The sequence below is a fragment of the Sander lucioperca genome, chromosome 5 (assembly GCF_008315115.2).
Source record: "Sander lucioperca isolate FBNREF2018 chromosome 5, SLUC_FBN_1.2, whole genome shotgun sequence".
Taxonomy (NCBI): domain Eukaryota; kingdom Metazoa; phylum Chordata; class Actinopteri; order Perciformes; family Percidae; genus Sander; species Sander lucioperca.
This window is the reverse complement of record NC_050177.1, coordinates 42,058,809-42,072,408: the sequence shown is the minus strand read 5'-3', so window position 1 is coordinate 42,072,408 and position 13,600 is coordinate 42,058,809. Positions and strand designations below refer to the sequence as shown.

The window sequence follows — 13,600 nt, the reverse complement described above, 5'->3', positions numbered from 1 at the left end:
TTCTTTATGTTCATTATGTTTGTTTGTGTATGTATGCAACATTCCACGCAGGCAAATTCCACGTAGGTGTAACTTAAAGCCTTTTCTGATTCTCTTCTTCCAGGTCACGGCTTCAAGTTTGGACCAATCATTGGCAAGCTCCTGTGTGAACTCAGCCTGGGAGAAGTGCCCTCCTATGACCTTTCACCTTTCCGAATCAGACGCTTCCAGGCAAAGACCAAATCGGCTTTATAGATCTGGGAGTGGGTACTCAGAGCATTAACAGATTGTCTTATGTAATTGTAACTGTATGATTTGAGATCGTCACGGTCCTTTAGCCCTAGGCTGTTGAACGCAATGACCGTATGTTTTGCCTGCTGCTTTTTTTGATGTAGTCAGTGTGTGTTTCCAGTTCCACATGGTGTAATCAGCTGTGTAGCACTCATGCAACATGAAAGTCAGTGTGTTCACATGCAGGTACGTAACCAGGTTACAGTTGGCTCTCTGCAGTAATCTCATTTGGTTTCTTTAATGAATAGTTCAACATTTTGGGAACCAGGTGCTTTCTTGCTGAGGTGAGATCAGAAGTGTCTGTATGCTGAATATGAAGCTACAGCCAGGAGACAATTAGCTTAGCTTAGCATTAAGACTGGAAGCACGGGGGAAACGGCTACAGTGGCCTGGCTCTGTTCAAAGTTTATAAAAAAATCTATCTCCCAGCACTTTCCAATTTAGCTTATTCCTGTGACACACCTCGTTTGTTTAATCCAGAGATCAGAAAAAACTAAAATGGTTGCTAAACAATTTGAGGTGGACATTTGTTTGAAAGTTTCTTTTCTACACAATTTGATGGTCAACACTGGACTTTTTAAATTTCAGAAGTCCCTTACAACTTCAGATTACAAACATTTATAGATTTGACACCTGTAATAACAGCGACATGGAAAATAATAGCAGGCCTAAAAGATAATCTGTACTAGTTCATTTTGAAGAACCAATTCCAACAAATGGGAACCAAATTATTGTTCGATGGTTTAAAAAAAAAAGTAAAATATATAAAAATAAATGTATGTTATAAAAATATAACATACATTGATGATAGGTTTACTGGCCTATAGGTAAGGTAGCCATCCATAGATACAAGCTTAAGGATACACTGTGCCCCATTTTAACATTAAAACAATGTATATGTATATAATGTGTGTGTGTGTGTGTGTGTGTGTGTGTGTGTGTGTGTGTGTGTGTGTGTGTGTGTGTATGTATATGTGTATGTATGTATGTATGTGTGTGTATATATATATATATATATATGAATGAATATGAATATGCCAACAATTTTTATTTTAATAGCTTAGTATTGTATGCACCATAAAAAAGGTATGTGTATAGGCTTTTGGCCACCCTACACATTATTATAGACCCAGTTTAATATGCAACTCATCTCTATACAAAATATATAGTAAGGGGTCCCTGCTCCGTCTCTTTCAGCTAAGGGGTCCTTGGCCTAAAAAGCATTGAAGACCCCTGGTTTAATCCATACACAAATGAATGAAAAAATGACATGTTGGGGTTTTACAGGGAGTCACCGGTTGAAACTAGCAGAACACAACACTACAAGACACTTTTGTTTTGTTTTTGATTTTCTTGCATTAAACATAGATGTATAGTAGTGAAATGTAGAGGTGCTGGTAGGCAGATATTTTGGACAGAACCAGGTTAGCTTTGCTTCCAGTCTCATTTATGCTCAGCTAACCACCTGGTGGCTCTAGTTTCATATTTACCATACAGACAAGAGTGGTAGAAATCTTTTCATCTAACTCTGGGTAAGAAAGCAAATAAGTGCATTTCCTAAAATGTTGAACAATTCCTTTACGCGTCACATACAGGAGAAACCTGATTTCCCCAGCTAGATTTCTCCTGCAGAAAGCTGATTTTTGGCAACATATTCACGTAACCAGGTTTCTAATCAACTTTAACGTGTATGCATGTAAATGACAAAGACTTCTGACAAAGAAACTACCGCTATTTGCTATCAGGCTTGTGCATAATTCAGATTTGAATTGTGAATGACTCCTAAATTCCAATTCAGTTATTGAATTTGAATTGATGTCAAAAACAGGATCTAGAATTACAATTACAATTTGAATTGAAAGAAGCAGAATTGCAATTCAATGAAAATTAAAAGAAATTCATATACATAATGAAGCTTTACAATATATGTCAGATATGATTGCATTACATATTCTATACGTTATATTAGTTTGAACTACTTGTACAGATTACATTAACAGGAAATGTTTTCCCCCAGCAATGAATGTTAAAGCAGCCATATTATGCTCATTTTCAGGTTCATAATTGTATTTTAAGGTTGTACCAGAATAGGTTTACATGGTTTAATTTTCAAAAAACACCATATTTGTGTTGTACTGCAGTGCTCTCTCTCACTGCTGTAGATCCTCTTTTCACCTGGTCTCTGTTTTAGCTACAGAGTGAGACCTCTTTTCTTCTTCTTCTTCTGTACTATCTTTGATTGCACTGCACATGCCCAGTAGCTCAGATGTAGATCATGTCAGCTAGCTAGCTCCATAGACAGTAAAAGAGAGGCTGTTTCTACAACTTTGGTCAGTTACAAGGCAGGATTAGCTGGGAGACTTCTAAATGAGGGTGCACATGTAAGTAGTTCTTTTGTAGATTATGGTGAACTTGTGTGTGTTGTAGCAGTGCTTTGCTATTGAGAACGAGGTAGCATGCTAGCGTTAGCATGCGAGCGTTAGCATGCTAGCGTTAGCCATAGCGTTAGCATGCTAACGCTACGAGCTAATGGTTGCGGTTAGCCTGCTCGTTTCGGCTTGTGACGTCACAAGCCGTGCTGATTTTGAACAGCTCACCCAGAGACTGAAGGCAGGACACATTCAGAAACTGTATCTCACTCTAAACAGCATGGATGGATTTTTTTCAAAGTTTGTATGTGTGTGGAAGCACCAGAGACACAACATAACACCCCAAATCCCAGAAAAAGTGATTTTTTTCATAATATGGGCACTTTAAAAGCTCTAGTCACAGAACAAATAATTAAGTTTGATTTATTGTAATTGTGATTTTGTGGAACATAATGGAACATGACTCCATTTTCCAGAATGCTTTAATTCAACCAAGTATTAAAATGGTTGCTAAACAATTTGAGGTGGACATTTGTTTGAAAGCTTCTTTTCTACACAATTTGATGGTCAACACCGGACTTTTTAAGTTTCAGAAGTCCCTTACAACTTCAGATTACAAACGTTTATAGATTTGAAACCTGTAAATAACAGCAACATGGAAAATAATAGCAGGCCTAAAAGGTCATCTGTACTAGTTCATTTTGAAGAACCAATTCCAGAAGGAACACCTGGAAAGCACAGAGCCATATTAAGTACTGCAGTGCTCCAGTCTGTGGCTCCATCAAGGCTACTTCAAATTTCAAAAGGCATCTACAAGTAAGTTAACAGACAGACAGTCTTTTATTTTGAAAACCATCTCTTGATGGTATTATGCTTCTGATATTTGATATCGTCATTGTTGGGGTCACTACTCAAGAACGTGTAATACACATTATTCACTTAAAAAAAAAAAACAATGCATTACCTTGTTATTCTCTATGGATAGTAACTCATTACTCATTACATTACTGTAGCGCAACACAACAAGAGCTTGGCATATTGCGAGAGAAAGCTCATGAAGGCCTTGAACACACCTTTAACTCACAGCACAACAGTAACATTAATGTGTTACATTACTCAGTTACAGCCAAATGTGATTATATTATGGCATTACCTCGTAAGGAGTTACCCCAACACTGGATATCATATGTGTTTAAAAGCATGCAAGCACACTTTTTACTTATTAGTTATTGTAAATCAAGAAAACAATTATTGTCAATTGTGGAATTAATATAAATATTTGTTCTCTTAAAGAGTGATCTATATTTTGGAACAAAATGTATGCAGGGTTGAGGAGTGACTAGTGTTACGTGTAATGAAATTATGTCATTAAATTACAAAATTAATGTAATTGTATTTAGTGGTATTACTGAGGTAAATGTGTAATTCAATTAGTTACTAATCAAATTAAAAGGAAATTGCTTTGCATTAATAAAGTAATCCAAATAAAGTAATCCAAACCACATTTATAATGGGTAACTTATAACAGTAAGCAATTACATTTCCAAAGTAACTTTCCTAACACTGAATGTATGTGGGACTCAACACATTCTTTCTGTTGTGTGACTGTGTGGAATTTCTTTGAATTGCCATGAATTTAATTCCACTTCCTGTCATTCCAATTCCAATTCAACTTCCTGTGGGGCGGAGTCAATTCAATTCAAATTCCAATTCATGAATTGAATCCAATCCAATTCTGAAATTCAGAATTTTGCACAAGCCTGTTTGCTATGATGGCAGGGCAGCAGAATGAATGGAGAGATCATATTACATTTCATCACATTTATTTAGGTTACGCTTTTTAGAGTTGAAGATCTTTGCCCGAACCCAATGGGACCGACGGGACCTTAGGGGTTCGGACTAGTGATGGTCAAATGAAGCTTCGCGAACCACTGTCTTTTTGTCTGAGCTCACTAGATGGCGCTCTCTGTTCAACAAAGGGTTGAAAACACACTGAATTGCCATTCCTTTAACGTTTTTCTTTGAACAGAGAGCGCCATCTAGTGAGCTCAGAAAATAAAGACAGTGGTTCGCGAAGCTTCATTTGACCATCACTAGTTCGGACTTAATTTCTATCATGTTACACGGTTGGTTAGTCATGAATAAATGATGTTAAAAAATGTATAAATGACTCATTCTTGACAGAAGACAAAAGAGCTGTGTGCGTGCGGCGCAGTCTCTTTTTTCTTTCTCTCCCTTTTCCGCCAAGTGGTGCGTGTGCCCGCTCGCGGTGTAAAGCGTGTCCGCGCTATTTTCCGACACTCTAATCACTGCTGATAGACGGCCTTTTGTACAGTCGGGCTGTAAACGGGTTTGGGCTTTTAAAAATCTGACAATCAAAATGTATTTGTCGGGCTCGGGCCGAATTCTGTTGCGCTCGGGCCTTGTCAGGCCGAACTTTTAACGCCCAATTACAGCTCCAACACTTTTATCCAATGTGACTTACAATAAGTTTATTCATATACAATAAGTGTAGTTAATTAATGGTTGGCATCCATGGGTACAACCCAAAAAGTCCATGTGAGTACAGTTTCATCAAATATGCTGATCTACTTCAAGTGCTACATATAGAGACAATAAGAGACCAAGAAAGCGGTTTTGTGATGTTTTTTTAGTTTATGGACCGAGGTGCAGTTTGAACAGATGAGTTTTCAGTCTGAAGATGTGTCACAGGGAGCTCATTCCCCCATTCTGGAGTCATAACAGCTAACAGTTAAGACTTAGTAGAGCGGTAGTAGGGCCCCCTTCCTAGTGAGGGAGTAGCAGAGCGTAGTGGATGGATGTAGGATGGGGCTGAGCTGTTCACAGCACAATGGGCAACTACCAGTGTCTTGAATCAGATTTCAGCCTCCACTGGGAGCCGGAGCAGAGGAACGGGGGAGAACTGCTGCTATAAACTTTTATTTAAAGTATTTACATTTGAAGTCTGACTAAAACTATTTTGACGACGAAATGTCCCTAATTTCGGATGGATGTCCGTTACTTTCCTCTTTCTTTGTGTTGGCGTTCTAAACTCCGGTGGATTTATGAGGATCTATGGTTAACTGCTCCTCAGATCTCTGCAGGGTAAATCCAGACAGCTAGCTAGACTATCTGTCCAATCAGAGTTTTCTGTTGCATGACTAAAACAACTTTTGAACATACACATGTTCCACCAAAACAAGTTCCTTCCCAATTCTATTTTGCAGAGGCACCGTTGCTCCGTCCAGCGCCTAGCCATGACGATTGTGATTGGTTTAAAGAAATGACAATAAACCACAGCATGTTTTTCTCCCATTGCAGAATGCTGTGTGGATTAGCTAGACTAGACTCAAACTAACTCTGATTTTGACTGACTAGAGTAGCTTCTAAATAAGCCCGTTGCCAAAAGTGAGAAACATGAACACGTGTGAAGATGTCAGCCTGTCACCAGAGAACAGTCTACTGCAGCTGCATATGGAGCTACAGCACTTGCCTAGCAAATAGTTTTCTTCACTGCTGTTTTAATACTGCACAGTTCACCATGGTATGCTTAATCTGCAGTGAGGTATGACATCCAACCCACATTATACAGATTTGCATTTGCATTTGTTCTCCAAAGCAAGAAGAACCTTAAGTAATGAACTAGTAATAAACTAAAACTGCCTTGATTTTGACAAAATCTAATACTGTTGTGCAATTGTAAATTCACCCATCTGTGATAAATGGTAATAAAAAAGCTATAATCTTATTGGCTTGTATGATTTCATGCATCAGTAAACCTCCCTTTCGCTGCCTTCCCAACATTCACCATTTTGCCAACTAAGTACGTGGTTAAAGAGACATCAGCCATTGAGCCATTTGTCTACGTGAAGCCAGCTACGTGCTCAGGCTCCAGAGGTGGCCTATTGCCTGGATCTATTTCCCCATGTACCGGTAAACATTTTAATCACTAATCAGACGGCCTATTACAATGGATGCCAACCACGGCCATCAGCGGGAATGGGAAAATTATGCAGCGAAACGGCAGAGATCAGCGAGCCATTTGCTCCCTTGCCTCTAAGTGACTTCAGATGGATAGCAAAGGGCCATTATGCAAATTGCAAGAATTAGAATTGCATTAAACATGCAAATGCAAATATTCAACCACCAATAATCATCAGGCAGGGCCAACTGAAACACCTCTGTGGAACATTGTCTAGCTTGTAAAATCCCACAAAGCCTTGAAAAAAGCCAACTTTTTTCTGCACATGATTCTCCAAGGTACATAATTGGTAATGGCATCCGTTTATTGTACTATGGCACCAACCCAGAGTTCATACTGTACATCAGTAGCTAGTAGAGGCACTGCAGAGGCAAGAAAAATGGGCACAGGTCTCAAGTTAAATGAGAGTGCTTGGTGCTCTGAGAGCACAGGTTGGCAAGAATAACTCAGAAAGAAGCTGCATTAATCATTTTTATATTAACAATTAATCATATCACTATGTTTAATGTGAAATGGGTTGCTTGTAGTGATATCCCCGCAGAGAATTGTCTCCAACTCTGCAGCGTCCCTCAACTCTACAGAGCCTTTTTTTTAGCAGCTTAGAGCTCATTGTTTTGGTTTTCTAATTGCAAAATGTGCTCATCAACTCGGTTTCCAGCTGTTTCTTCAGTGACAAAGCTCTGATAAACCCTCTGTACTCTACCTGCTCAGCAGCAGAGTGACATAGTTAGAGACAGGCTGGTGAACATAGCCTAGCATTAAGCAGCTAAAGAGACAGATTTTGTTCTCAGGAGTTGGTAGAGATTTGCCTTGCACTGCAGCTGCGATAATCGACGGGTCACAGGAACTGAAGCATCAAGTTAGGTGGAGACCAAACCAGAGCTACAAGAAGAGAGAATATTGGACTGACATTCATCAGGTGGGCACAAACATGGCTCCAAATAAATGCTAATGTTGCTCCTTGTCTGCTGGATGTAAATATAGGCAATGTTTTACAAACACGCCAGTGATGGAGTACTCGAGTCCTGGACTCAGACTTGAGTCCAACTCGAGTCGCTATTCTCTGGACTCGCAACTTGACTTGGACTCGGGCACTGATGACTTTGACTCAAACTCGATGATTTATGAAATCAGACTTGAGCTTTCATGAAATAGGACTTGGAAGTTGGATGAATATTCTGACTATTTTATGTGTAATAGGCAATGATGGAGTACTTGAGTCTCTATTCTCTTGACTCGTGACTCGACTAGGACTTAAACTCAGGTAATGGTGACTCGACTCAGACTCTTTTTTGGTGACTCGAACTTAGACTGGGACCCGAACACTAGGGACTCGAGACTTGACTTGAACTCGACAGTTGGTAGTCACCAACCAACCACTACAACACTGAAACACGCACATCATCTTTGTAAGGTTGATAGTGTGTTCACTTACTGTGCTGGTTTCACTGCCCCGAGGTGTCAAAATCAATAATGCAGTTTTTAGTACCATATGTACATATTTTTGACAGGGCCAAAAAGAAAAACAGATGATTTGCAACAAGCAAGTGTGCATCAAAACTGAAGAAAATATGACAAAGCTCCTCTGTTTCAGTGTCAGGAAATGTACTCACGGTCAAAAATATGATACTAAGTCATGCATTTGAATTTCTAAATCAAAAGTATGAGATACTAGCTCATGAATTCGACTTGGTCAATATTATGAGATACTAAGTCACAATTTTGATTTTAAAAGGTCATTTTATGAAGTGAGGTTAAAATGATGAGCTGTCGGGAGATGAATGAGTCAACATTTTCACTTTTCACATTTAGTTGTTTTTTGGTAGATATTGGCTTCCATAGTTTGTCACTCATTTCACCATGCTTGAACTGGTTCACAGGGAGAGGGTGCATGTGTCTTCAAAAGTAACATGATGAGAATGTTTGAAAACCGCTGCTTTATGTCCTGATTTGTGAAGAAGTGGAGACAAGGTGCTGCAGCTGCATACACAAACCTTTTCTTTATAAATGCTGTGATATAGGAGAATAAAGAGGGCCAAACAGGAGTACCAGTAGTTAGCTAAAGATTGTCCCAGAGGGGGTGAAGCCAACCGTTAGAACCATCTCTCACACTGCTGCTGTGACATTGGGATGATGGAAAAGAAAAACACAGTGAGACTGAGAATGACAGCAGAAGTATTTTCCACTCGGCCGAGCTTACAGCGCAGTGTCATGACTATTCTCTCTCTCACTGTTGTGTGGCAAATCTGCCACTGCTGTCATGGAGGTTTCAGACAAACACAAGCTGGAGATCATACAGTAAATAACAAACACAGTTGATGCAGTGATGAATATTTACAGTAACCTCAAGGTGTCTGTGGAGCATGGTGCCCAGAGGAGTTATGCCTACCATACACTAGAAGACTTCTGACACCATCTGGCATCTAAAGACAATCACCTCAAATCTAACGTTAAAGACTGTCATAATACGTAAAGACTGGGGATCATGCAGGTTCACACATTGCAAGATTACAACTAGATTTGTATTGAAAAATGTAACAAAGATAGCTAGCTAGCTTCCGCTAGCGTTAGCTGGTAACTTAAGGGAAAGTCTGTTGATTTTCTATTCACCGTACATGCAGATGAATGTCTCCAGTACCCGGAGGTCTGCGTTTATCCGCCGGTAAAACTCCCGTTGGATGACGCGCTTCAGGGTTGAAAATCACCAACTTTCCCTCTTTAGCGTTTAGCTTATCGCAGCGCTATAGCAACCATAAGGGACCGTTCGGTATTTATGGAATGGACCACCGGAGGAAAATAGGGGAGGGTCATGTCTTTTTATTTTATGCTGAGGGGAGGGTCATCCAACATTTTTTAGTCTGGGTGGGGGGGGGGTCACCCAACTTTTTTATTCATGAAAAGAGCAAAATTTCAAAGTGGCTTGTTTGGTGCATATTTATCCATGTAGCTCTCAGTCTCGGCCCCCTAGCAGATGGTTCTGACCGCATACGCAGAGTTTGCTGGGGGGGCAGGAAGAGCACTGTCCCCCTGGTGGCTCAAACGAGTAATTGCATTGTTTAAAAAATTAGTAGAATAATTAGATCTGGCATGACCAGATATTTTATAAATATCTTAAATAACACAAAACAACTAAATGGTGATAGGTAATACATCTGATTTCATATACTGCTTTGGTAAAAAAAATTATTACCTGGCTGACGATGGGAGCAGCAGGACGCAAAAAAACGAAAATTACTGTTGCACTATGGACATCTTGCCGTGCCAACCTTGCAATAAAGGTTTCCTAAATGCCATGTATATAAATGTGATGTCAGCTTACTAATTGATTGCAGGTTTTGTGTAGATTTGGACTTTTATACGTTTATTCCACTTTGTTTAAACAGCGAAGTGGAGAGGCCTCGTATGTGACACTCATATCGGCCTTGCTGGATACACCGTATCATTTACCTTTTTGTGGATCTACTGCTGTGGATTACTTTTTTTGTGTCATTGGATTACGGCAAAATGCGGATCTTTTTTCTCAACGTGTCTTAACGTTTTATGGTGTGACTGCGCTTGGTTTCTGCGTTTGGAGAGGCATCTCAACAGACTGTAGGTTTTCATTTCATAAGGGCGAATTGTTAAGTTGTTACAATGTAACTTAAAAACTTTAAAAATAAACATATGTGTTTTGGAATGTAATGTTCAGCTTCGGCAGCTTTACCTATGTGCTAAAATATACAATGACGATAGTGACAAGTCCATAGAAACCAGTGTTGAATTGGTTATATCCCAGCGTCCTTTGCTGAATAGTCTCAATGTTTTATTGTTTTATTTCATATGAATACTAGTTTACTAGAGGAGTAACTTAGTATTTGAAGTAATGCAGTAATGAATGAAGTGTGCATTTAGTTTCCATGCTTATTGTGTTTCCACAACAATGTTAGTGAGTAAATCTACTAAAATGACCACCACACCATAACAGAGGAGTGTGATGTATAAGATCAGAATGCAGAGGTTAACTCCTATACATCGTGGCTGTAAAAAATCAAATGGTATCTGTACTTCTTTGTTGCACTCGAGGGGAGGGTCATTAATTTTTTTCTATTTGTTTTGGAGGGTCATAGGAGAATTATTACTGACGTGGGGAGGGTCACGTCTTTTTAGGTTAGAGGCCACAAACTCCTCCGGTGGCCCCTTAATTTAATAACGAACAGTCCCTAAACAACACTGGCTGTAGCTGTTTGCTGCTTCCTGTTTGGTGCTGGAGGGAGCACACCCATTGGTTGTTGACAATGTTCACATGATTTAACTTCACTACCAAGACTTAAAGGAGAACTATGCAGTTTTAGCTTCATTTACCTGAACTGAACAGCTTCAGAGTCAATGGAATGGTTATATGACTTTTTTCGGGTTGAATGGTGGTCGTCTCGCTTCCCCCTAGCGCATGTGAGCGGAAAAACCACCCTTGCAACTCAGCGCCAGGAAGTATTGCGTGATATCAGATCTCGCAATGTAACGAATTGCTTTACGGCACTGCACACATGCAGGAACCGGCTAGCTATAAGAACAAGGTAGCGATGGAGTTTTTCACACTATCGTCATGGTCGAGCCAGCAAAAAAGAAGCAGAAAGCTAGGAAAGCATTGTCGGAGGAACAGAGAAAGAGGAAACGGCAGACTGACCGAGCGAGGAGTCAGACACAAGTAAACATCGGACCTACGTTTTCAGAATAGCGAGAACTGAGACAAACAGAAGCCTGCAAATCCGATGCTGACCTGGCGTTCTTGCTGTTGCACTTGTAAGTATCTTTGGGATAAACTCTGTTTAAGCATAGTTATGCTTGAGCTCTCTACAGCAAGGATTAACAAAGCCAAATCATCAACTATCAGCCTATGGGAAAGCGCAGCAGCACAAATATTTAGATACATATACAGACTTAATGACCTCAACCCCACAATAATTAGAGGAGAGTGCTAATCACTCTCCTCTAATTCTTGAGACGTGATTTCTGTTTGCTTGTTGTTTTGTTTTCCTCGAGACCGCAGAGGGTGGGGGGTGGGAGAGGGTTTTTGTTCTTGTTCAATTTGTGTTTCTCTGTTCTGTGCACCATCTGATATTACCTCTCTCACATTGTGGAATTTGTTTTATATGTCTGAAGGTGCTAATAAAAAGTTGATCACAAAAAAAAGATATAAAGTTAAACACAGAGGTCTGACCTGTTTGTTTATGATGTGCTTATTTTCTGTCCTGTGTTGCTTTGATAAACCAAATCTAACATTAGGAACAGCAACATGGGTGGTGTCATTTTCTTTAGTCGGTGGCCCAACATGTAAATTAGCTCTCCAAGGTAACGTTAGTCAAAGTGGTAACACTTTATTTGAAGGGGTGTGCATAAGACTGACATGACACTGTCATTATTATGACATGACACCTGTCATGAACATGAAGGAGTCATTTTTGAGTGTTCATGACTGTTGTCATTAAGTGTCATTCGGTAAATTATGACACTTTTAATGCAAAGTTAGCATTGTCCGAGATGTCATGACAATTTGACATTAACAAAGACAACACGAAAAACAGTGCAGCTCGGCGCAGCTAAACTGTGGGCCTTTCTCATTTCCCAAATTTGTACCTCCTCAAATCCTTGATCCTCAATCCACCGGTTTGTGACCCGGAAATCACTCTCAGTGCGTCCCATTTTCTAAAATGAACATCGCGCACGTCTTTTCACCCGTGGCATGTAAACAAAGAGACGTGCCAGAGCAAAACCAGAACTATATAAACAGCCACGCTATTGCATTTTATTTTCAGATTCAAAATGGCACCTTATCAGCACTTGCTGCACTTCTCCCAACACACAATATGAGACCAGAACGCCTCACTAGGTCAGTCTCACAGGCATTCATTCCAGTTCCCTCATACAAAAACAACTATGGCCAGAAATACTTTTTTATAGATACACCAAAATTTGGAATGACATTCCCCATGACATTAGAGCACTACCATCCATCACATATTTCAAAAAGGCACACAAACTATTTCTTCTCAACAGTTACACTTGCACACATTGATTGTTCATGTATTGTCCAAGTCTTGTTTGCACTGTCTATATTGTTTGTTTTTCGTTGTCTGTATCTGGCTAGCCCATACTAACGTCCTGTACCTATGTTTTTGTCCTCATGTGCTGTAAACTGTATTGTTGTTTTAGCTGTCCGTATCTGTCTAGTCCATGCAGATGTCCTGTAAAAATGTTTCTGTCCTTATGTACTGTAAGTTGTGTTTAATGTTGTATGTTTCTGCAGAACAGGAACCAGCTGGAAACCAGTTTTTAAACTGAGTCAGGCCCGTTTATATTGTAACTTAATGTTACTTTTAACTTTCCTGTATAATAAATGAAAGAAGAAGAAAGGAGGAGAGAAAGAGAGAAAAGGGGAGAGAAAGAGCGATAATATCCCCGGCCCCATGGTTAATCTAACGGATTAATAGCGGGTGGGTGAAATAATACACAATTGACGAGGAAAATATTAGGCCTATTAATGTTATAAAAGGATGTAACTCCTGCCTGTCCTGGCGAGGTTTGATTATAGGGACAGGAATGTGTGAGGAGGAGCTGTACTCACTGGCAGTTCAGTGAAAGGCCATGGACTGTGCATGAGCGTGGCACCTGTCTGAGAAACATCACTGTTCTGTATTAACCTTTTCACCAAATACCAGCTGTTGCAGCTGTAAACGTGAGCAGCACCATCGGCACCGTCAGACACCACCTACCTAGAGCCTGGGTCTGTCTGAGGTTTCTCCCTATAAGGAAGTTTTCCTCACCACTCAAGGTTTCTGCCTAGAAGGGAGTTTTTCCTTGCCACTGTCGCTAAATGCTTGATCGTGGGGAAAATACTGGAATTGTTGGGTCTTTGTAATTAGAGTGTGGTCTAGACCTACTCTATCTGTAAAGACTGTCAGGAGGAGGATTTGGCCCATCTCATGTCATGTCCTTTCACTCA

The 13,600-nt window shown here is 39.9% G+C and overlaps 1 protein-coding gene and 1 long non-coding RNA gene across 3 annotated transcripts in view; one reads left to right on the top strand and one right to left on the bottom strand.

Moving 5' to 3' along the window:
* pipox (pipecolic acid oxidase) overlaps window positions 1–1,169 on the top strand; it is a 68,129-nt gene extending 66,960 nt beyond the window's left edge. For both annotated transcript variants that reach the window (XM_031287047.2, XM_031287048.2), the window contains exon 8: window positions 104–1,169. In XM_031287047.2, the coding sequence (XP_031142907.1) occupies window positions 104–234 (131 nt within the window). In that variant the 3' untranslated portion in view covers window positions 235–1,169. The remainder of the gene's footprint in view (window positions 1–103) is intronic.
* An 11,401-nt stretch (window positions 1,170–12,570) lies between these two features.
* On the bottom strand, window positions 12,571–12,971 carry LOC116041164. The gene is made up of 3 exons (XR_004102857.2): window positions 12,795–12,971; window positions 12,757–12,759; window positions 12,571–12,694 (listed from the first exon to the last, which is right to left on the bottom strand). It is a non-coding gene; the product is annotated as an uncharacterized LOC116041164 (long non-coding RNA).
* Between the last annotated feature and the right edge of the window lie 629 nt (window positions 12,972–13,600).